Source organism: Piliocolobus tephrosceles, chromosome 3 (assembly GCF_002776525.5).
Source record: "Piliocolobus tephrosceles isolate RC106 chromosome 3, ASM277652v3, whole genome shotgun sequence".
In the NCBI taxonomy this organism is placed as follows: Eukaryota; Metazoa; Chordata; class Mammalia; order Primates; family Cercopithecidae; genus Piliocolobus; species Piliocolobus tephrosceles.
Genome location: NC_045436.1, coordinates 101048480 through 101072814, shown reverse-complemented (window position 1 = coordinate 101072814; position 24335 = coordinate 101048480). Strand labels below are relative to the sequence as shown.

Sequence of the window (24335 nt, the reverse complement as noted above, 5' to 3'; positions counted from 1 at the left end):
ACGTTAAAGACAATTTTTACTGCAGCAGAATACTGAGGGGCTGTGTTGCATGTTCACGTGCATTCACGCACAACTCACTTTATGGATGAGAAAACATAGGCTCGGAAAAGTTCAGTACCCCTGGAAGGACTCATACAGATCTAAGCCCGGTGGCCTTTCTACATCACACCATGGTAGTAACAAAACCCATTTTGACACTGAACACAAACTTACATTGCATAGTTACAAGTACTGTCTGCTGTTGTTGCATTGAGTCCTGGGCAGAAGTTTTGTCCCAAAAATTCATTATGCTGCAAAGCCTATAACACAAGCGGGAGCGGGGCAAGGTAAACAGTTTTAAATTTCAAGAAGTTTCCAAAGAGTTATCATAATCATGCCCTCTGAGTTTAATCTTTATTGTTATTTCTGAAAACATATTCACAGTCTTTGTCTCACCAAACCAACTAATGTTATTTTCCCTGGCAATCAAGAAGCCTGGGGTTGGAATTTTGGTTTCCAATACAAAAGAAATAAAGTATTTGGCCAAAGCGGGAGACCTCTGGCTATATTACACCATAGCTCCTTCCTCCTTCTCTCCCTAGTTTTGTAACCCCATAAACATTCTAATTAAAACGATACAGTGGTGCTTAATGAGTATTGTTAATTTACAGTGACAATCTTTTGTTCTTGTTTGTTTTCATTAGAACCAGTTGTAATTTCTGGAAGTTAGAAGCTTGGTTATACTACACTAAGACACAGACAGTTTACTTTGGAGTTAATGAGCTTGCAAAAGTCAATATGACTATGCTTATTATATGGTCTTTGTTCTTCTAATTTTCCTTTCATTATAAACATATGTATTCTAGTCTCCCATCCTCTCATTTATTTCCTTATTGAACTGAAATGCAACAATATGTTTTTTATCAATTAGTCAATCTTTCTCCTTTACTAGGAGGTATCTCCCCACTCTTCAGCCCTTTAAAGGATGACTGAGGAAAATAGCAAATGACTCCCCGGCCATGTGTTAACCAAGGCTAACAGGAAATTCTCATTCCTTGCTCCTAAAAGGTTTCTGGATGGGAGGCTTTCACAGCTCATGGTCAGGGAAATGAGAATAGGAAGCTTGATTTCCATTGTTCCTAGCTTGGGAACGCAGTCACAACGACAGACAAGGAAGACTTACCGTAAATCCATATCGTGGGATGCTGAAGTACTGAAGCCATGACAGCCAAGATGCAATGGTTCTGAGATTGACCAACAGACCCGAAAAAATCTACAAAAAGCAAATACTAAGAGTCAAGACTGCTTGAGTAATTTCATGCAGAATTCTAGAGAATACCCTCTTCAAGTCCCTACCACTTTGTAAGTATTTCTTTTAAAACCAAGTCTTTCTTGAAGTTTTTTCCACTTACTCTAGACACTCACTAAACACTTCTCCTCTGCATGTGCACATCTCTATATAGCTGAAGTCATTTATGGTTTTAAAGGACAAAATATCTAATACATATTAGATATTCCATTTAATCGGAAGATCCTCAATTGTCAAGACTATGTACTCAACTTTATTTGTAACTGCATGCAATGGAAGGTCAAGAAGCACTGACTATTATAATGACACAACCACTATGTGTGCTCACCAATACACCTGGCATTGGAAGAACCTATACCAGATCAATCCTGAGCATCACACGCCCACCACACTTCACATAAGATTTGGTATTTACAAAGGTTTGCAGTCTATATCCCTATGATTTTAGCAAGGATATGAGGTTCTGAATGCAGGCTTAACATAACCCAAAGTCTAGAACTGATACAGAGTATAATGTGGCAAGAGGCAGAGTATAAACAGGATCAGCGCTATCATTTAAAGCTGCCAAAAAGCAGTAGCACAATGGAGATGCCAGGAAGACCTGCTGGAGATTGACAAGAGAACTAATTGCCACCACAAGCATACCGGTATATACATAACAATAATGATGCTGCTGGTATGACTATATATATTCAAACTTGACCTGACCAAGTGCTTAGCATATAACGCAGCCATCTCTGAGTAAAATACAGTTTTATGACTAGTTTTTAATGTTCTGTGTAGAAATCCTTAAATAACAATAAACCAACCAAAACATTTGTATTTGCTGGATGACAGTATGGGAAATATAAACAAGCCTTATCACTTTCTCATTAACGTTTGCATTGGCATTTTTCAAGTCCAGAAATGGAAGAATTAAACTCTGGCAAGAGTTTGTGCTAATTATTTTTATTTAAAGGCATCTATTCCTACTCTAGCAGACACGACATGTTCCTGTCAAGTATGATGATGAAAGGGAAAAAATGTAACTGGTTTCGTTCAACTGTTGATTCCTCTAAGTGCAAAATCTAGGGGCATGTAAGATTAGAATTAAGTAACCATTAAAAAAAAAAAAAAAAGATAAGCAGAAACATATTGAATGTCAGGAACAAAACCCAGAAAGGAGGTACTTAGTAGCGTGTGAACTCTCCCAATTTTCCAATATTTTTAAAACACTCTTTTTCAAAATACAAGAGGGAGCCAAAATAGACCACTCACACCATACTCTGTTCTGCTTCTTATGAGGCTTAACGTGTGTCTTGGAAAACAGTATTATAAATCCAACCAAACCATCTCTGCTGGTGGGTAAACAAGCTGTATGTGGGAACTTTTAAAACAGAAATTAAAAATGTAAAAAATAAAATTAGCTAGCAGTTCTCTAACACCAGCATGAAAGTCGGGCAAATAATCTGTCATTCTCAAGAGAATCTGCCGATCAAATGTTTTCTGGTTTTTGAAATTCCAATTTATTAAGGTTTCATAATATGTCACCAAGAAACACTTTTTAAAAGCTCATTAGCAACAATATTAACTAAAATTATTGGAACTACATTAGAACGTAGCAAAAAAGATTGGATAAGGGCAAAGAGGAAAGTGAGTATATTCTCTAACATAATCTATTTCATTAGATGGCCTCGAAGCAGAGTCCCATTTACAGAATCCTCAGAACAGGTTTTACATGACAAGTGAATGTGCAGGAAGAAATGAAGGAAAAAAACAATTCCTTCTCAGAGGAAACACAATTCAGACTCACCATCATAAACACAAAAGAGATGGTCATGAGAAGAGTTGCTATGGAAACCACACTCTGACCTGCTGCTATGGCCAGTGCCATGGAACTGGCCGAATAAGCCACCATCATAAGGGTAAACATCATAATGAAGAAGGCGTCTGCCGTTGGCTTCAATCCTTAGTCAGAAAGAGAAGAAGAAGTTAACCCAACTGCCTAGGTCACCATATGTTTGGGATTGCTTATTGTGCAAATTTAACACTAATATTTTAAGAAACTAGTATCAGAATGAAAAAAAGTCATCCACTCTCCAACCACCCTGGGTCTCCAATGTTGTTTCCGTCCATGTAAGTGCATGAAGTTCTCACAGAACTGCATAAGCACTGGTCCTTATAACACTTATGTGCCATTATGTATAATTAGAACAATTTCTGAATTCCTGAAGTACAACTAGCCAAAATTCAACTGCCTTCTCTTTTCACAGGAAACTCATCAATAGCACATTCATTTGCCCATACGTCCCCACATTACTCACTGTGTGCTGTAACTGTGTGAGTGAAGGGACTGGCATGACCTCACAATGGTTACAGTATCTGGGGGAGGAGCAGGGGGCCTCCATAACCCAAGCCTCCCTAGACAGATTACCACATCACTCTGGATTGAAATGGGACTAAATTAAGTTTCATAAACTGCTTTCTAAACTGTAGTGAGCTAATACTGTAGGTAATACAATCTGAAGATTTGAAACAGCCACAAGAACACCAATCAGGAGTCTGGAGATCTAGATCCTAACCATGATTGTTTAGGACACACCTATTATTTGTCAAATGGAAGGTTTAAGCTCAATCAGTAGTTCTTATCTTGTAGTGTCAAAATAGATATTTCTGGGGGTTGTGTGTGTGTGTGTGTGCATGTATCAGTGAAATATATGGAAATCAGATGCAAGGAGCCTGGAGTGAAGCCTGAGTATAATGCACAAATGAATCTCCACATCTGTCAAACAAGTATTTTTTTTAAATTAGCAAGTCCCAAAAGTCACTGTCTTTCTCTCATTAAAGAAGCAGGGATGGGGAATATATATTAAATAAATACATATATATATACACACATTTAATCATTCTATATATCTCTAAGAGATTAAGTATATTTAATCATTCTATATATCTCTAAGTGTGTGTGTGTGTGTGTATATATAGAGAGAGAGAGAGACAGAGAGAGAGAGAGAAAGAGAGAGAGAGAGAGAGAAAACATAGATAGGTTATAAATATCCCAGCTTCTCCAGCATAGTCTCAAAGTTTTATAAATTCTTTCCATGTTTGTGTATAACACAAGCATCTCTCAGTAAAGTATAGTTTTATAAGTGGTTTTACAAGTTCAGGCTGGGCATGTCAGCTCATTCCTGTAATGCCAGCACTTCGGGAGGTTGAGGTAGGAGGACTACTTGAGGCCAGGAGTGTAAGACCAGCCTGGGCAACACAGTGAGACCCTATCTTTACCAAAAACTCCATCTTTATGTGTGCCTGTAGTCCTAGCTACTCAGAGTCTGAGGTAGGAGGATCACTGGAGCCCAGGAGGTTGAGGCTGCTGTGAGATATGATCACCACCACACTCCAGCCTGGGTGACAGAGCAAGACCATGTCTCAAAAAAACAAAACAAAGCAAACAAACAAAAAAGTTCAGTTGGGAAACAGTCTTGACAAAAATAGTTGACAGTGAACAACTATTTCAGAGAGTGCAAAATGGACAAGTGTTTCCTTTTCTCATGGTTTGGTTTATATAAAGTTTTGAGAATCAAAAACATGCTTGCAAGGCACAACTGACTTCACCCATAGGCAAGACTAAAGACATGTCCTTTTTTGTTTTGTTACTTACTTACCTAACATGAAGTACACTATACAGGTAAATATAATACTTGGTAACGTCCTCATGGGTATTAAATCAGATAACAGTTTTCCAAAAAAATAAGATGACACTCTGTAGTATCCGCTGATATATTCATGTCTATAGAACAAAAATACATATCATACATCCCAGATTAGTTTAAGAAGCCACAGAGCAGGCTAGACTGCCTGTTATAGACCTCTGCTGACAGCAGGGGTGGAACAAGCCAGTTTCCCACATCATCAGAGCTAGACCCACTATGCATGCCCATGAACACCTTGGGTGCCAGCCTCCCTGGGACAGCATCCCATGAAGCTCTGTGCACAGCCCCTCTTCTCATGACACAATTCCCTCCTATTGCTCCTTCTAGCTCCTGAACACTGAGTCCAGGGGAACAGATTCCACATATCCTCCCTCTCTTCAAAGAATGCTTTTCCTTCTTCGACGCTGGCATTCCTTGAAGAACAGCACTTCAGTAGCTGATTTTGGTAGGAATAGAAGCTTTTCTTTTTCCCTGTTTCTGATTAGGAAGGTGGCCTGTTATTCTCCAAGTCCCCCAGTGCAGCTTCAGATCACTAAGCTCTTCTTACCTCTTCTACTCTCAAGGTAAAAAAAGAAAAAGACCTTCTTTCTCTCTCTCCTTTTTTTTTTTTTTTTTTTTTTTTTGAGATGGAGTCTTGCTCTTTTGCCCAGGCTGGAGTGCAGTGGTGCAATCTCGGCTCACTGCAACCTCCACCTTCTGGGTTCAAGCAATTCTCCTGCCTCGGCCTCCTGAGTAGCTGGGATTATAGGAGCAAGCCACTATGTCTGGCTAAATTTTGTATTTTTTTAGTGGAGACGGGGTTTCACCAAGCTGGCCAGGCTGGTCTCGAATGCCTGACCTTGTGATCCGCCTGCCTCAGCCTCCCAAAGTGCTGGGATTACGGGCGTGAACCACTGTGCCCAGCCGAAAAAGGTCTTCTTTCAATGATCATGTCTTCCAGCCATACATCCCTGTCAACTATCAAATTGTAATCTTTCCTCTTCCTGACATCTTTCTCCCACAATTCCAAACTCTTCCACCTCCTTCATTCTCTCCCTTTCTAATAATTCTTACATGTGACATGTACATTTGGGCAAATGTGATCCATCCTTGAAAAATACCCAGCCTGGGAAACATAGTGAGACCTTGTCTCTACAAAAAATTTAAAATATATATATAGCCAGGTGGCCCAGTGCAGTGGCTCACACCTGTAATCCCAGTGCTTTCGGAGGCCAAGGAGGGTGGATCACCTGAGGTCAGGAGTTTGAGACCAGCCTGGCCAACATGGCGAAACCCCGTCCCTACTAAAAATACAAAAAAATTAGCTGGGTGTGGTGGCGGGTGTCTGTAATCCCAGCTACTTGGGAGGCTGAGACAGGAGAATTGCTTGAACTTGGGAGGCGGAGGTTGCAGTGAGCCGAGATCGCACCATTGCACTCCAGCCTAGGAGACAGAGTGAAACTCAACCTCAAAAAAAAAAAAAAAAATTGCTAGGCATGCCAGTTATTCAGGAGGCTGAGGCGGGAAGACTGCGTAAGCCCTGCAGGCCAAAGCAGCAATGAGCCATGATCATGTCTCTGGACTCCAGCCTGGGCAACAAAGCAAGACCCTGTTTCAAAAAACAAAAAACAAAAAAAAGGGGGAAAATACAAGAAATTAAACCAGGCTGCTCTTTACTGTAAGAATGCCTTCTGGCTCATGCCACTTCCCTGGTCCACTGAGGGCTAAGCATGGTCACACTCTTCATCAACTTAATCTCCCCACTTCCAAGTTGCTGCTTAATCTCTACCAAGCCCCTCAAACTTTTCTTGTGAAAGTCATCAGTATTTACTAAAAACAAACAGTCCCTTTATTGCTTGCTCTCTCCAACATTTGGATTTTCTGACCGTACTCAAATCTAGAAAAACTCTTTTCTCTGGATATCAGGTCCCAAAGGCTCAGGATTTTCTTCCCTATCCCTGGCTGCTTTTTCTTAATTAATATTGGTAATCCCTATACATATTTTCAAAACATCATGTTGCACATGATCAATATACACAATTTTTATTCATCAATTTAAAAATAAATTTTAAAAAATATTGGTAATCCTCAGGATCCCATCCTTGGTCCCCAACTCCAGATGTGATCAGTCTAACCAACAGCCCCTGCGGCTGGACAGCCCTGTTCCCAGAACAAAGACCTACTCACATGAAGAGCTTCTTCTCTACCACAAAGAGTTCCACGGCCGACACGCTGCTGAAACACTGGTTGGTCGTCAGGAAGAAGAGAACCCCAGCTCTGCCATGAAAAGGGGAACCAAAGCACCACAGTCAACTCAGCATTCTTAGATAGATTTTCTACCCACAAAACTCTTTCCACAAATGACAGTGTATAAAGTTAGGCAGGAAAAAAGGGAGACTGTTCTGGTTAAAACAGGGAAGCGTGAACCCCATCAAGCCTCTCCCCATCTCTTATGTCTCCACAGTGGTACCCATGGGACTACATATTATAGCTAATTTTGAAATTCACAGTCTTGGATTGTTGTGGACTGAATTGCGTCTCCCCCCACCAAAATTCGTATGTCGAAGCCCCAACCCACAATGTGTTGGTATTTGAAGATGGGTCCTTTGGAAAGTAATTAGGTTCAGATGAAGTTCCAGGATAGGGAGGTGGGGAGAGTGAAACGGAAACAGCGTCCTAATAGGAAGAGACACCAGAGCTCTGCCACACAAGGAACAGCAAGAAGGCAGGTCTAGCAAGCCAGGAAGAGGGCTCACCAGAACCCAGCAATGCTGGCATCCTGATCTCAGACTTTCAGACTAGAACTGAGAGAAAATACCTTTCTATTGTTTAAGCCGCCTGCTTTATGGTATTTTGGTATGGCAACCAGGCCAACACATAATTTTAACTAACAAAAATGCCAAGTATCATTCCTAATGTACAAACAGAGAAGTGGTAAGCTAAATAAAGTCCGCAAAGATTAAGATATTCAATTAGTCACTTTGATTTTAAAGTTGAACAAAGAATGTTAAGTCATGTGGAAGCAAAATGAAAGATAGTGAAGGGAACCCTCAATCAACCCCTTATTATGTGCATAATCTACATGCAGCACACCACCATCAGCAAGGCCGTGACATTATCCTTGACATGCTAAGACAGCCAGCCCTCTATGAGGTTTCCAGAGTGCTCAGAGGAAACCAAGTGACACTTACTGATAAAGAAACATCTAATTTGTGCATCGTAATTAAAAGGAACATTATTAGTGCTTGTTTCTCAGTGAAGTAATTGAGAGTTAAAAAGGAAAATGTTGGCCAGGTGTGGTGGCTCACGCCTGTAATCCCAGCACTTTGGAAGGCTGAGGCAGGAGGATCATGAGGTCAGGAGTTCAAGACCAGCCTAACCAACATGGTGAAACCCCGTCTCCACTAAAAATACAAAAATTAGCCAGGCGTGGTGGCAGGTGCCTGTAGTCCCAGCTACTCAGGAGGCTGAGGCAGGAATTGCTTGAACCTGGGACGTGGAGGTTGCAGTGAGCTGAGATTGCGCCACTGCACTCCAGCCTGGGCAACAAAGCGAGACACTGTCTCAAAATAAATAAATAAATAAAAAGGAAAATGCTAAGTTAATCTACACTTTGATACAAATATGAATTTTATGAAAGCATGCCAACATCCCTGAAACACCATAACAAAACAATATAATTGACAGTGAGGGTGTGAGTTGAAACGGAAAAAGAGGTAAGTGACACATCATTTAAATGGCGTAAAAGGAAGAGAACATTTTTAAAAATGCAAACCCAAGTGAACAACACAATTACACTGAAAGAAAAAAAAAAGAGTCCATAGATACCTAAAGAACAAAGATCTAAGGGAACAGGCTAGGGTCTTTTTTGTTTTGTTTTATTTTATTTTTAGAGACAGAGTTGCCCTCGGTCACCCAGGCTAGAGTATAATGGCATGATAATAAACTCACTGCAACTGAGTTGAACTCCTGGCCTCAAGCAGTCCTCCCACCTCGGCCTCCCAAAGCACTGCAGTTACAAGCGTAAGCCACGGTGCCCAGACAGAACAGTTTTAAAAGTATTTACATATAATTAAAATGAATGAAAAATAGCCAGGCCTGGTAGACATGCAGTTATCTCACTTTCTGCACACAAACCTAATATCATGTAAAAAGCTAATTTCAGAACATGGAATATAGTAAAGATTGAATTCAATTTGTTGTCTTATATCTATCAGTACAGTAATGTTCATAATGATTCTGAAAAAGTAGACAAAGAAAACATTCCTTCGAAATCCTAAGAAAATTTATTTTAAACACAGTTTTTTCTTATTAAGGAAATTCATTCATTCTAATTATTTCAAGGTAGTAATCCATATCTGTTATATCTACTTATTAGTCTGAATATTTTTTATTTTGATTTTTAAATTATAAATTGGCATATTATGGTTGTATATATTTGTGGGGTACCAAGTGATATGATTCATGAATCATAAGTGTGAAATAATTAAATCAAGCTAATTAACACATCCATCGCCTCAAACATTTATTTTTTGTGGTAAAAGTATCTTAAATTTTAGCTATTCTGAAATTTATGTTATTATTTACTGTGTTCACCACATTGTGCAATGTATCTCCAAAGAAAAATCCTTATTCCTCCTGTGTAACTGAGGTCTTGCACCTTTTGACCATCATCTCTCCATTCTCCACACCCCTCCGGCCTCTAGTAACCACCATTCTACTGTCTCTTTCAGTTCCATTGTTTCAGATTCCACGTTAAATGAGATTATGTGACATTTCTGTGCTTAGTTTTCTGTATTTGGCTTATTTCACTTGGCTTAATATTCTCCAGTTCCATCCATGTTATTGCAAATGACAAAATTTCTTTTGTTTTCCATTGTGTATATATACCACATTTTCTTTATCAAATCAGACCCTTAGGCTGATTCCGTATCTTGGCTATTGTGAACAATGCTGCAATAAATATGAGGGTGCAGAAATTTCTTTGACAAACTGCTTTCACATCTTTGGGGTAAATATCTAGAAGTGAGATGACTGGATCCAAATACTATTTTTAAAGTATACCTTTTCCCTTAATATACACTGATTTGTTTAGCTATCACCACAACTCTGTAAAGCAGTTATTCCAGAGGTAGCTATTAATTCAAAGATGCTCATACTCTACATATGATTAAAACCCAGTTTCTCAGTTACACAGGTTAGAGAAAGAGCAGAGAGTGCTTTCCTCTCTCAGAGAATTCATCCCCAAAGAAGAGAACTAAACCACTGGACTCCAAGCAGTTTTAAATTATGAAGTACTAATATTCACCCCTGAACAAAACTTTGAGAACCTGTTTCCAGAGATGATGTTGAAACATTTTTTCCTAATCAATAAATCATTAATCATCCCAGGAGGGATTAAATCATACACACAGGCCACTTTAACGTAGTCCAAATGCTTATTTAAAAAATGATAGTGGGGTCAATGGGAGGCAGTGGGAGGAAGAACATCAGGAAAAATAGCTAATGCATATTGGGCTTAACACCAAGGTGATGGATTGATAGGTGTAGCAAACCACCATGGCACACATTTACCTATGTAACAAACCTGCACATCCTGCACATGTACCCTAGAGCTTTGGGGAAAAAAATGATAGCAAGCTTAAGTCAAAAACACAAATTATGAGCCCAGGAGTTCAAAGCTGCAGTGAGCTATGACTGCACTACCGCACACCAGCCTGGGAAATATTGTGAGATTCTGTTTCAAAAACAAACAAATTAAAATAAGATGAATGCCTTATTTCTCCAGAAAACATCTGAAGAAACACCTGAAGTTCTTCTTTATTTCTCTGGATTTTTCTACCAAGAGCTTTAATGGCCAGATTTTCAGTCCTCTTTAAAGTTCCACTTGAGGACCAGGTTACTCCATATACTCCACGTCCTTTCCAAATGCTTCCTCCTGCACAATATAAAAGGCCCACAGCCTTTAGATCCTGTGATATATTCTGTGCTGGGTTAAGAAATGGCATCTACATGGGACACAAACCATCAACTACTAGCAAGTCTGGAAATAATCCAGATACCTCAGGCCTCAGAGAAAGGAAAAGCATGAACAATGACATCACTCTGGCAAACGGCTGTTTAATAATAGTCTCATTGTAGAGTAACACTATCTGATTCCGTACAAAAGAATTTATTTTACTTGAGTGATGAATCAACTTTTATGCTTATTCTTTAAAAAACAATCAGCCTTTTCCGGACATCAAAATAGTAAAATGGGGATGCTACCATCCACCTCCTCTAAATTACGGGGTGGTAACCTGAGACTATGGACAGCAAGCACTACGGAGCACAGTATCTGCCACAAGTGTTCTCCATACATGAAATAACCAGAACTCTGAGGGCTGTGAAATTCCTGAGTGCTTACGTTCAGAACACAACATATCAATAAAAAGTCTCCTCATAAAATGAGGTTTTAAAGGGCCCATTGTGACTGAAACTAGGTAAGGATCACAACACTAACAAAAGTGCTAACCATATAACAGGAAAAGCTGAGTCCCACCCCCACCATACCCCTAAGTCAAACACGTATATTAAAAAAGTGACAGATATTAGTTCACAGGCAACAAAAGAAGAAACAGATCAACTGGACTACATCAAAATTAAAAACGTTTATGCATCAAAGGACAGACACCGTCAACACTGAAAAGACAACCCAGGGAGTGGGGAAAAATATCTGCAAATCATGTATCTGAAAAGGGATTAATATCTCCTCAAAAATATAAAGCACTCCTTTGACAACAAAAAAAACAAACAATTCCATTTTAAAATGGGCAAAGGACTTGAATAGACATTTCTCCGAAGATCCAGTGGGTCTCTACTGTTTAAAAGGGAGAAAAAGAAAAGTGTTGGTAAGGACATGGAGAGACTGGAACACTTGTGCACTGCTGGTAAGAATGTAAAATGTATGGCCACTGTGGAAGACAGTACAGTAGTTCCTCAGAAAAATTAACAGAATGATTATATGACCCAGAAATTCTAATTCTGGGTATATATCTGAATAACTGAAAGCAGGAACTAAAATAGTTTTGGGGGGGTTTTTTGTTTGTTTTTTTAAGAGACAGGGTCAAACTCTGTCACCCCAGGCTGGACTGCAGTGGTGCAATCATAGCTCATAGCTCACTGCAGCCTAGAACTCCGGGGCTCAAGCAATCCTCCCACCTTAGTCTCCCAAGTAGCTGGGACTACAGACACATGCCACCACACCTGGCTGAAAGAGATCTCTGTGGACCTAGGGAGCACTGTTTACAACAGCCAAAAGGTGAAAGCAACCCAAGTTTCCATCAATAGATGAATGGAAAAACAAAATGTGGTATGCACATACAATGGAATATTATTCAGCCTTACAAAGGAAAGAAATCTGACACATGCCACATGAATGAGCCATAAAGACAATATGCTAAAGGAAATAAGCCAGTTACCAATGAATATCCACTGTATGATTCCACTTATATGAGGGTCTTAGGGTAGTCAGGTTCAGAGACAGAAAGTAGAATGATGACTGCCAGGGGTTAGGAGAGGCAGATGTGAGATGGGAAGTGATTGCTTAATGGGTACAGATATTCCATTTGAGAAGATGAAATGAATTCTAGAGCTGGATGGTGGTGATAGTTGCACAACAATGTAAATGTACTTAATGCCACTGAATGGTATATTTAAAAATAATTGGGCCAGGTGGAGTGGCTCATGCCTGTAATTCCAGCACTTTGGGAGGTCAAGGTGGGCGGACCCACCTGAGGTCAGGAGTTCAAAGCCAGCCTGGCCAACATGGTGCAACCCCGTCTCTACTGAAAATACAAAAATTAGCTGGGCATGGTGGTGGGTGCCTGTAGTCCCAGCTACTTGGGAGGCTGAGGCAGGAGAATTGCTTGAACCCGGGAGGTGGAGATTGCATTGGGCTGAGATCCCGCCACTGCACTCCAGCCTGGGCAACAGAGCATGACTCTGTCTCAAAAATAAACTGACTCATCCTACCCTCAATAAAAGAATGACATTTACACTATACTTGTCTTAAATTCAAATTCTTAATGGATTTTCATAAGATTGAAAAAAGTAACAGCACTTTCTTAAAATCAAGATCCAAGCATTTACTTACCTGTTCTGAATTCCAGTAGAATCATTTTTTAGCCCAAAGTAAATGGCACCTATAACCAGTCCCAGTATGACTGTGACAATGATCTTTTCAAAAAGAAAAATGCAAAAAAAAAAAAAAAAGGAAAGAGTTTCAGTTAGAGATAAAAACTTATACACACAATTTATTAGTATAATATATATGGTTACATAATCAGATCTCGCCATTAAGATAAACACTCAATGGCTTGACCAATGTCCCTGGGAGAAAATAAAACAGCATACGTTATTTAGACTGCTTCCTAAGTTAAAAATTAAGTTATCTGTGGTTTGGGGAGACTGGTAGGACACAAAGCACACTACTGGAACAGCTCTTCCTCCCATTGTACCACCCGGCAGTCAGTTCAGGGTCTGCATCAGGTTACTGAGCTTGTGAATACCACACAGGGTAGCAGAGCAATGCAAGACTTGGCAAAGTAAAGTCCAGGTGCCTAACGGTTTTGACCCTGAACTGAATTCTCAACCTTTGTGCCAACGAATATGAGTCATTTTATACTTCAAGAGGTTAAAGTGAGAACAGGATATCTTTATTCTTAACATTAAAAATAAATAAAAATTTTAAAGCACACATTTAAAAAATTCTAACAATGGAATTTTGCACAGTGAGGAAAGAGGGGTGAGATGGAGCCCGCCTATCCAACCTCTAGGGAGTCCATGCCTGCACTGGAAAAGTGCATTGTCATTGTCACCAAAGCATTCGGCCAGCTTTCTCTGTACACACTCTGCATGCTTCCACTACCCATCTCCTATCACTGCTTCCTCATCGCTTCAGCCAGTGAGGCCTATAGCCAATGCTGCAGACCTAAGCTGCCAATTCTCTGCCGTTCTCACCATTCTTCACCACTCAGTAGATTTCTATAGCTCCTAAGGAGATTGGACAAACATCACTCTTGTTTCTAGGACAAAGCATCTCTTAAGGACACTTCAATAAGCAAAGGGTTAAGGGTTAGGTTATGAAATAATTTATTTGAGAAAATCCTACTTATATTTACTCATGAGTTAAATATTAAAAAACAAGAAATGGGCTGGGCATGGTGGCTCATGCCTGTAATCCCAGCACTTTGGGAGGCCGACGGGGCAGATTGCCTGAGCTCAAGAGTTTGAGACCAGCCTGGGCAACATGGTGAGACTCTGTCTCTACTAAAAAAATACACACAAAAAAATTAGCCAGGCATGGTGGTGTACGCCTGTAGTCCCAGCTACTCAGGAGGCTGAGACACAAGAATCACTTGAATCCTAGAGGTGGAGGTTGCAGTGAGCCGAGATCGTACCACTGCACTCCAGCCTGGGTGACAGAGTGAGACTGTCTCAAAAAATAAATTGATAAATAAATAAAAATTTTAAAAAAAGAGTGGTAATCTAAAGAAGACAAAATATCCCACCATATCTTGGAATCATCAAAGTTAAAAAAACGAAATCTCAATACTCCAACAGTCTAGTGGTATCAAGATTTAAAGTAACTGATCAAGGACACTTTTGGCATGAAGCACACCAAACTGCAAAAACAGTACCATGATCTGTGATAACTAGTTTGTGAAGAACCTAGTATGGAAAAAACATTATTTCAATGTTTCTACTTATGAGATGTCTTTTAAAATTCACTTAGAAATTTTGGGGGGAAATCCATTATGCTGGCATATTTTCATTACCCTCAGAATATACTTCAGCAGACCAAGCTTCCAAAATAAATGCAGATGACTGTATCCACATGCATTCATGCGTGTGCATGTAAGAGTCTATATTTTCACACAGTAAAACTTTTAAGAACATTCAATTCAGGATTTTTTTTTTTTTTTTTTTTTTGAGATGGAGTCTTGCACTGTTGCCCCGGCTGGAGTGCAGTGGCACAATCTTGGCTCACTGCAACCTCCACCTCCAGGGTTCAAGCGAATCTCCTGCCTCAGCCTCCCCAGCAACTGGGATTACATGTGCCAGCCACCAAGCCCGGCTAATTTTTTGTACGTTTAGTAGAAATGGGGTTTCACTATGTTGGCCAAGCTGGTCTCGAACTCCTGACCCCATGATCCGCCCACCTTGGCCTCCCGAAGCACTGGGATTACATGCATGAGCCACCATGCCCAACCCAGACTTTTCAAACTAAACATTCCACATGCTTTGTCAAGTTTTCATTCAAACTTGTTATCTTATACTAACACTGAATATTATGATTAAGATGTTTCCTAAAAGTTTCAAAGTTCTAAAAATGTTTTCAAAGTCAGCTTTCAAACATATTGACAAAATAATCAATCCCGTAACCTTGGCATGCTTTTATAAGGTGTGTCTGTGTTATTCTTTCTGGCATTAAAGAAAGGAAAACAAACACGCAAACTAAACAATGTACAATGGAGTGCACAGACCCCATCTGCTTCCAAGTTGAGCTGTTCAGGAAACACTTGGCACCTTAAATGAACATGAAATCTTCTCATACAGATAATGCATTCATTCTAAGATTTTCCAGATACAACCTTTGGTAGCCGCATGATCAGAGGCCAAATTTGAATCATATAAAGAAATAACTAGTTCAAGCCAAAGTGCAGCTGTAAAGCAACAGATACAAGATCTATCAGCAGAGAGTCATAAAACATTTTAACAACTCAATTTTCAAGAACTCAGAATTAAAACATACAAAATTATAAACCCTAAATAAGGAATCACTAAGCTATAGCCCACAGATCAAATAGGGCCAGCCACCTATCTTTGTTCACCCACGAGCTAAGAATGGTTTTTTATTTTATTTTTTATTATTTTTTAGAGACAAGGTCTCACTCTGTCACTCAGGCTGGAGTGCAGTGGTATAATCATAGCTCACTGACATAGCTCACTGAAGCCTCAAAACTTCTGGTCTCAAGCAATCCTTCCACCTCAGCCTTTTGAGTAGCTAGGTCTACAGACATGCACCGCCACACCTAGCTCATTTTACTAATCATTGAATAAAAAGTCAAAAAGAATAATATTTCTCACAATATAAAATTTATATGAAATTCAAATTTCAGTGCCCATGTATAATGTTTTATTGGAATAAAATGAAAGTTACCTTTTTGTTTTTTTAAAGCGGTCTTGGCTGGACACGGTGACTCACACCTGTAATCCCAGCACTGTGGGAGGCTGAAGTGGGTGGACTCACCTGAGGTCAGGAGTTCGAAGCCAGCCTGGCCAACATGGTATAATCCTGTCTCTACTAAAAATAAAAAATTAGCTTCCCATGGTGGCAGGTGCTTATAGTCCCAGCTACTCGGAAGGCTGAGGCAGGAGAATTGCTTGAATCCAGAAGGCGGAGGTTACAGTTAGCCGACACCTCACCACTGCACTCCAGCCTGGGCAACAGAGCATGACTCTCTCTCAAAAAAAAAAAAAACAAAACAAAAAACAAAAAACAAAAAACAGATAGGGTCTTGTTTTATTGCCCAGGCTGTTCTCACACTCTTGGCCTCAAGCATCCTTCTGCCTTGGTCTCCCAAAGTGCTGGGATCATAGGCATGAACTACTGCACCTAGCCAGCCTTTCATTTATTATTGGAATATTGCCATATTTGTTTATTTATGTTATTAGCTATGGCTGCTTTCACACTAAAACGGCAGAGCTGACTACCTGAGACAAAGAGACAAAGACTACTTGGTCTGCAAAGCCTAAAATATTTTACTACCTGGTCCTTTACAAAAAAAAAAAAAAAAAAGTTTGCCTACTCCTGCCCTAAGATAATATTCCAGTTTTTCACAAATCTAAACAAAACTTGTTCTGCTAAGCAGATGCTTAGGGAGATCCAAGGTTCTATTCTTAATCTAAGAGACTGCCACTACTCTGAACGTGGCTGGAATTCCTTTTGTGAAAGTGAGTCCACTGATGAGGCAGGGAAGCTAAACCTGGAGGCACTAGGCCAGGTGTTAGCATTGTGAAGGAAGCCCAGTATCAAAACATGCAGAATCTCAGTGTGTGAAAAACAGCTATATTCCAATTATGCCCTCTCCAGAATTACCACATAGGTGATTTGGACAAGAAATTTATAAACCACATTTTGAAGCAAGATAGTTCAAGTTATTTTCCAAGTAAGAAAAATCTAATGCATACATCACACCAAAGGAGCAATTCATTACATCATTTCACTGTTGACAGTAAGTAACCCAGGTTGATTCTACCAGACTGATTTCCAAATGATACATCAAATCTATGCTCAAAGAATAAAATTTTACCCTCAATTGATAGTATGTAAAAGTCCCAGTGTTTTGACAGAAACACCAAAGTATAAGTACTAAAAACATTTGGAGCAATTAGCAGTATGGCTCAACTAGGGATACAAGCTCTTAGATATATTTATATATACACTTAATTAGCAGTATGGCTATACATACATATATGTGGCTATACATATATACATATATAATATGTATATACACACATAATATATATACACACATATATATACACACACACACATAATTAGCAGTATCACTCAACTAGGGTTACAAACTCTTAGATATATTTATATATATACCTAGGTATAGAAATTATGATGCACAAATTTAAACGTCAGTAATATTTTACTACAGCCAACAATGTGCCATCTTTTGGTACTCAACAGAAACTCAATATTGTTCATAAAAATAACAGCCCCAAATTAACCAGCTAAATTGACTTCTTTGAAGAACGGACCAATGAATTGGGAGTACTTATGTTTTGGGTGACAGAGGGGTTAAGAATAACAGAAAAGGCCAGGCATGGTGGCTCACACCTGTGATCCCAGCACTTTGGGAGGCCAAGGCAGGAGGATCACTTGAGCCCAGGAGATCCAGACCAGGACAACATAGTGAGACTCTGTTTCTACAAAAAATCAAAACATCAGCCAGGTGTTGTGTACACCTGTAGTCCCAGCTACTCAGGAGGCTGAAGTGTGAGGATCGCTTGAGCCAAGAGTTTGGAGTTGTAGTGAGCTATGATTGCACCACTGCCCTCCAGCATGAGTGACAGAGTGAGACTCAGTCTCTAAAAAAAAAAAAAAAAATGTTTAAAGAAAAGAATAACAAAAACCATAAGGAGTAATAATCACTATTTAAGAGCAAACCAAAGAATAAAGAAACATTATCTCATTTTGACTAACAGAAAGTTAATCTAACAATGAATAGCCTTGTTCTGTGAACTCAAATTTGCTTACTATGTTTCTATGACCTGTAAACTGTCTAAGGAAGGTCAATGATAAGGAATAGCACTTTGCACACAGGCTCTTCCCTTGGAGTGGCCAGTACATACTCCCTTCAGGTGTATTCAGTGACAGTAGGTGAAGGTTTCCCTGATCACCTGATTCCAACTGCAAATTAACCTTCTTCTCCCTACTTCTCTCTCTTCCTCCCCTTTCTCCACCCACCCCTTCTCTGCTTAAAGTTTCCCCATAGTTCCTTCTACCATCTAACATGCTATGTATTTAATTTATTTATTATTTATCACGCCTGTCTTCCTCAGACAATTAGCTCCATGAGCAGAGTTTTATTTTTGCCCATTTTGTTCACTACTGAATTCACATCCCTAAAGCACAGCACAGGCCCTACAAGAACATGTTGAATGAACCAGTGAACGAAAGTGAACAGCTACCGGAAAACTCCAAACATGGCTGACATTTCTTTCACAGTTTCCCAAAAAAAACCATTTTTCTACTCAGATTATTCATTACAGCTTGTCTAAATCACAAAAAGTCTGAGTTAGGGTAGTCTAAGAAACCACTAAAAAAGAGAAGCTGGCCAGATATAGTGGCTCACACCTATAATCCTAGAATTGTGGGAGACTGAGACAGAAGAAACACTTGAACCCATGAGTTCAAGACCAGCCTAGGCAACACAGCGAAACCCCGTCTCTACACAAAACACAAAAATTAGCTGGATGTGGTGTGATGTGCCTGTAGTCCCAGCTGTTCAGGAGGCTGAGGTGTGAGGATCACTTGAGCCCAGGGAGGTCAGGGCTGCAGTGAGCTGAGTTCATGCCACTGCACTCCAGCCTGGGCAACAGAGTGAGACTCTGTCTCAAAAAAACAGAAGCTTTCCAAACGTAAAACTTAATTGTCCTTTATTTGTTCTGCTGACTGGTTCTATATCCCAGGTGGAGTGAAGATAACAAATAACTGGAAGGGTGGGTAGAAGATAAACATATCCTGAAGCAGAGGATAACAGAACCACATTGTTTCCATCTGAGTATTTCAAAAGAATCTGCTGGTTACCTGAGCTATAGAGGCCTGGGGATTACCCAGCAAGTTTTTGAATGAACGCTTGGAAACCCATCTGAGCTGATGACAGAAGGAGGTGGTGTAGCTGATCTCCTTGAAGACTGTCATCTTCTTCTTCTTCTCACCCCCGGAGAGTTGATGTAATTCAGCTTTTGTCTCTTTGTAGAAGGAGGAGTTGACATAAATCTCGGCTAATTTTTCTATGAGTGGCTTATCCTGCTTGGAAGGCTCTATGATCTCCGTGGCTTTGCAATCAGTGAATAAAAAGGAAACATGAACAAAATAACAACTAATTTAGCCCATTTTTTCTGTGACCCCTTTCTTGGATTCTTCCCTAACACCTTCATTCTAAAGCTTTAGAAAGAAAAAATAGGCCAGGCACAGTGGCTCACGCCTGTAATCTCAGCACTTTGGGAGGCTGAGGCAGGTGGATTACAAGGTCAGGAGTTCGAGACCAGCCTAACCAATATGGGGAAACCCCATCTCTACTAAAAATACAAAAAAAATTAGCCTGGTGTGGTGGTGCGCGCCTGTAATCCCAGCTATTCAGGAGGCTGAGGCAAGAGAATCGCTTGAACCCGGGAGGTGGAGGTTGCAGTGAGCTGAGATCACACCACTGCACTTCAGCCTGTGCGAGACAGCAAGACTCCATCTCAAAAAAAGGAAAAATAGAAATAAAAAATTATGAGCTCTGTCATTAGAAAAGTATAACAGGTCAGGCACGGTGGCTCACTCCTGTAATCCCAGTATTTTGCAAGGCAGAGGCAGGAGGATCATGCGAGGCCAGGAATTCAACACCAGCCTGAGCAATGAAATGAGACCCTGTCTCTATAAAAATAAATAAAGTAAGTAATAAATTAAAATATATATTTAAAAAGAGAAAAATAAATAAAAAGAAAAGCACAGAGAACTAGGCTGTCTCCTGCCATAGTCTTATCAATATAGCAAACCCACTGATGTTTTCCTATTTGACCTTAATTCTTTTAAAACAGACTTCTTACCATAGAGTTCTAATTCTTAATATAAAACTCCGGTCGTGGCTGGGGGTGGTGGCTCACTTCTGTAATCCCAACACTTTGGGAGGCCAAGGTGGGAGGATCACTTGAGGTCAGGAGTTCAAAACCAGCCTGGCCAACAGGGTGAAACTCCACCTCTACTAAATATACAAAAATTAGCTGGGTGTGGTGGCACAGGCCTGTAATTCTAGTTGCTCGGGAAGCTGAAGCAGGAGAATGGCTTGAACCCAGGAGGCAGAGGGTGCAGTGAGCCGAGATAGCACCATCACACTCCAGCCTTGGTGACAAGAGCTAGATTCCGTCTCAAAAAAAAAAAAAAAATCTGGTTGTTGCTTCCTACTATATGCAAATGCATACATTGCCAAGTTTCTTATTTTAAAAACACTATATAAACAGTGAGCATTTTAAAAAATGTTAACTCCTCTTGGAACTGACACCACCATATAAATTCTCATTTATAAATTAAATCAAAAACACCAGCAGCACTCACAGACAACAAAATGTTTGTGTTGACTGGGATCAGAAGACTGCATTACCAGAAATTCACGAAGTCACATTTTAATTAGCCACCACATTGTTAAATTTCAGCCAATTCAATTAGGCAAAAATCTGGGACTGTAACACATTCATATACCTTTAAAGTCTTCTTCTCTGTTTAATGCCACGGCAGTGGAATCTCCATTAATGATGTCCAAGAAGAAGTCCGCAGGGTTATTATAGGCCTCACAGTGATAACCTATGAAAGAAGGCAGCCCAAAAACACAAACATGATGGTCTTGGAAAATAAAGAGAAGTCACTTTCAGAGGGCAAGGGAGGTGAGGCTAGAGAAGACAGAATCTAACGACTTCTCCCTAACTTTCTTTCTCTCTTCTTCCCCCATTAATTTTACCCTTTCTTTTTATATATTCAATCACACTATATATATATATATTTGGTTTCTTTCTTTCTTTTTTTTTTTTTTTTTTAGACAGGGTCTCCCTCTGTCCCCCAGGCTGGAATGTGGTAGGGGATCTTGGTTCACTGAAACCTCTGCCTCCCGAGTTCAAGTGATTCTCCTGCCTCAGCCTCCCAAGTAGGTGGGATTAGAAGCGTGCATGACCACGTCCAACTAATTTTTGTATTTTCAGTAGAGACAGGGTTTCACCATGTTCGACCAGTTCGAGGCTGGTCTCTAACTCCTGGCCTCAAGTGATCCACCCACAAGTGCTGGGATTACAGGCATGAGCCACTGTGCCCAGCCTATCACACAATATTTCAGCAATTCTTTGTCTCCAGGCCGAAAAACAAAAGGAAAGGAAAGGAAAAGAAAAGAAGAAAAGAAAAAGAAAAGAAAAGAAAAGAAAAGAAAAGAAAAGAAAAGAAAAGAAAGGAAAGGAAAGGAAAAGAAAAGAAAAGAAAAGAAAGGAAAAGAAAAGAAAAGAAAAGAAAAGAAAAAGGAAAAGGAAAAGAAGAAGAAAACACTCCAAGCCAACCTTGGATTTGCAGGGCATTTTGCATTAGTGCTTGGTCCGTACCTATCGTAATTCATGAGACCTGAAATAGCTATCAGTATGCTCTGGTGCTTAACAGTACTTCCTCAAAAATCTAAATATAGACCCAAGAAAAAAATACCAAAAGCCCAGGTGTGTTTTGCTCTCTGAGTTCACCTAGGGAATGCCAGAATGATGGAACCCACATCAGCAATGACTGCTTCCCCACATACTAAATTCAGAGGTCCAGGGCCAGGTGCAGTGGCTCACATCTGCAATCCCAGCACTTTGGGAGGCCGAGACCGGCAAATCACTTGAGCCCAGGAGTTTGAGACCAACATAGCCAACATGGCAAAACCCCATTTATACTAAAAACACAAAAATTAGCCAGGTGTGTTGGCTTATGACAATAATCTCAGCTACTAGGGAGGCTGAGGCACAAGAATCGCTTGAACCTGGGAGGCAGAAGTTGCAGTGAGCTCAGAAAGCACCACTGCACTCCAGCCTGGGCGACAGAGTGAGACCTTGTCTCAAAAGTAAATTAATTAATTAATTCCAAAATCCAAATCAACTGCTGTGCTGCTATAATTCCAAATAGAGAACAAATCCCCTGAGCAGTATTCTCGATAGAACATGGCCAGCACAGCACACCTGAACCGTTCAGCTTCAGATAATGAGATCATCTGAACTCAGTGTGGCCTGAAATCTGACTCTTAGTTAATCCCCTTTTTTAAAAACTAAGAAACATGGCCAATGAATATCTAAAATTATATTTAGGATCATAGGGAATCATTTATAATCATATCCAAATATCTCTAAAATGAGGCAGACCGCACAAGCCATTAAAAAAACTTGCATATTTCTATCTAAAATTTTTAAAATCACACATTTCAATTTAAAATAAAAAGAACCATGCAGTCCAAGATTGTTAGAAATTTTGGTCCATCTAAGTCAGGTTTAGGACTAACCACTGTATTGACCGATACCCACTCAAGTGCTAAAGTTGCAATCTACAGTTACCAGAAAATTAAGTAGTGTCTGCCGGGCATGGTGGCTCACACCTGTAATCCCAGCACTTTGGGAGGCCATGGCAGATTGCTTTAGCTTAGGAGTTTGAGACCATCCTGGGCAACATGGCAAGACCCCGACTCTACAAAAAATACAAAAATTAGCTAGCTATGGTGGCATGTGCCTATAGTCCCAGCTGCTTGGGCGGCTGAGGTGGGAGGATGGCTTGAGCCCGGGGGGTTGAGGCTCAAGGAGTGAGTCAAGATTGTGCCACTGCACTCCAGCCTGGGTGACAGAGTGAGATCCCATCTCAAAAGAAAAAAACAAACAAACCCTAAAAAACAAAATTGGCTGGGCGCAGTGGCTCACACCTATAATCCTAGCACGTTGGGCGGCCCAGGCGGCGGATCAGAAGGTCAGGAGATCAAGACCATCCTGGCTAACATGGTGAAACTCCGTCTCTACTAAAAAAATACAAAACAATGAGCCCAGCATGGTGGCAGGCGCCTGTAGTCCCAGCTACTCAGGAGGCTGAGGCAGGAGAATGGCGTGAACCCAGGAGGCAGAGCTTGCAGTGAGCCAAGATCACATCATTGCACTCCAGCCTGGGTGACAGTGTGAGATTCCATCTCAAAAAAAATAATAAAAATAAAAATAAATACAATTAAGTAGCATCTCCATGAGTGCTCATCAGGGCAGACCAACATCATGTGCAAGGGGAAAAAATTATAAGGCCTCATCTGTTATATGGTCAAGAAGACAACCATATTAGGCATCCAAAAATGTTCAAGTGACAGAATAACTGGCTATAAGGCCAACATATTAATTACTGAGCTTTTAAGAAATGGTCACTATAACTAGGAAGCAGAATATAGGCCCAGCAGAAATACTCATACATGCATGCACATTCAAATAAGACAAGAAAGATACCTCAATAACAAGCTGTGGTGCACAATGAAGAAAAATACTAGCACCAAATGGAACAAATATATTTGGAAGTGATAAGATTCTCATGGTATGTCTACCCAAAGACCAAACAGCACTCCTGCACACCCGCTTTGCTCTCCTTCAGGATTCTATTAATGAAGGGTTTTACAGCATTAAAAAGTCAACCTTACCAGCTGATTCAAAGTATCCCAAGGCCTCCTGAGCAGGCCCATGGAACATAAGTCTTCCTGAGGCCAATAAGGTGAGGCTATCAAACAACTTGAAGATGGAATATCGAGGCTGATGAATGGAGAAGATGATTGTTCGTCCCTGCTTAGACATCCTAGGTTAAAAGTGAGACAATAATGAGTCATTAAATATCTGAAACTTGTACTTCTTGGTAACATACTCCATTCTTGCCTTTAGATTGTTTGCTTCTAGTTCAACTTGACTTTGTCTTACTAACTTTTCTTCTCATATTATTTACCTATGGTTAGGAAACCTAAATTCAAAGCTTTTGTTAAAACAGAATAGGAATTTTCAAAGTATGTTGCATTGACAATCTAGAATCAACTAGAATG

General features: G+C 40.1%; 1 protein-coding gene across 5 annotated transcripts in view; it reads right to left on the bottom strand.

Moving 5' to 3' along the window:
* The window catches only part of ABCG2 (ATP binding cassette subfamily G member 2 (Junior blood group)), a 139355-nt gene that overhangs the window by 4088 nt on the left and 110932 nt on the right, over window positions 1–24335 (bottom strand). For all 5 annotated transcript variants that reach the window (XM_023198088.2, XM_023198090.2, XM_023198089.2 and 2 more), the window contains 9 exons: window positions 23946–24097; window positions 20984–21085; window positions 19328–19578; window positions 13094–13176; window positions 7147–7236; window positions 4933–5057; window positions 3081–3235; window positions 1163–1252; window positions 214–299 (listed from right to left, as the gene is read on the bottom strand). In XM_023198088.2, the coding sequence (XP_023053856.2) occupies window positions 214–299; window positions 1163–1252; window positions 3081–3235; window positions 4933–5057; window positions 7147–7236; window positions 13094–13176; window positions 19328–19578; window positions 20984–21085; window positions 23946–24097 (1134 nt within the window). The remainder of the gene's footprint in view (window positions 1–213; window positions 300–1162; window positions 1253–3080; window positions 3236–4932; window positions 5058–7146; window positions 7237–13093; window positions 13177–19327; window positions 19579–20983; window positions 21086–23945; window positions 24098–24335) is intronic.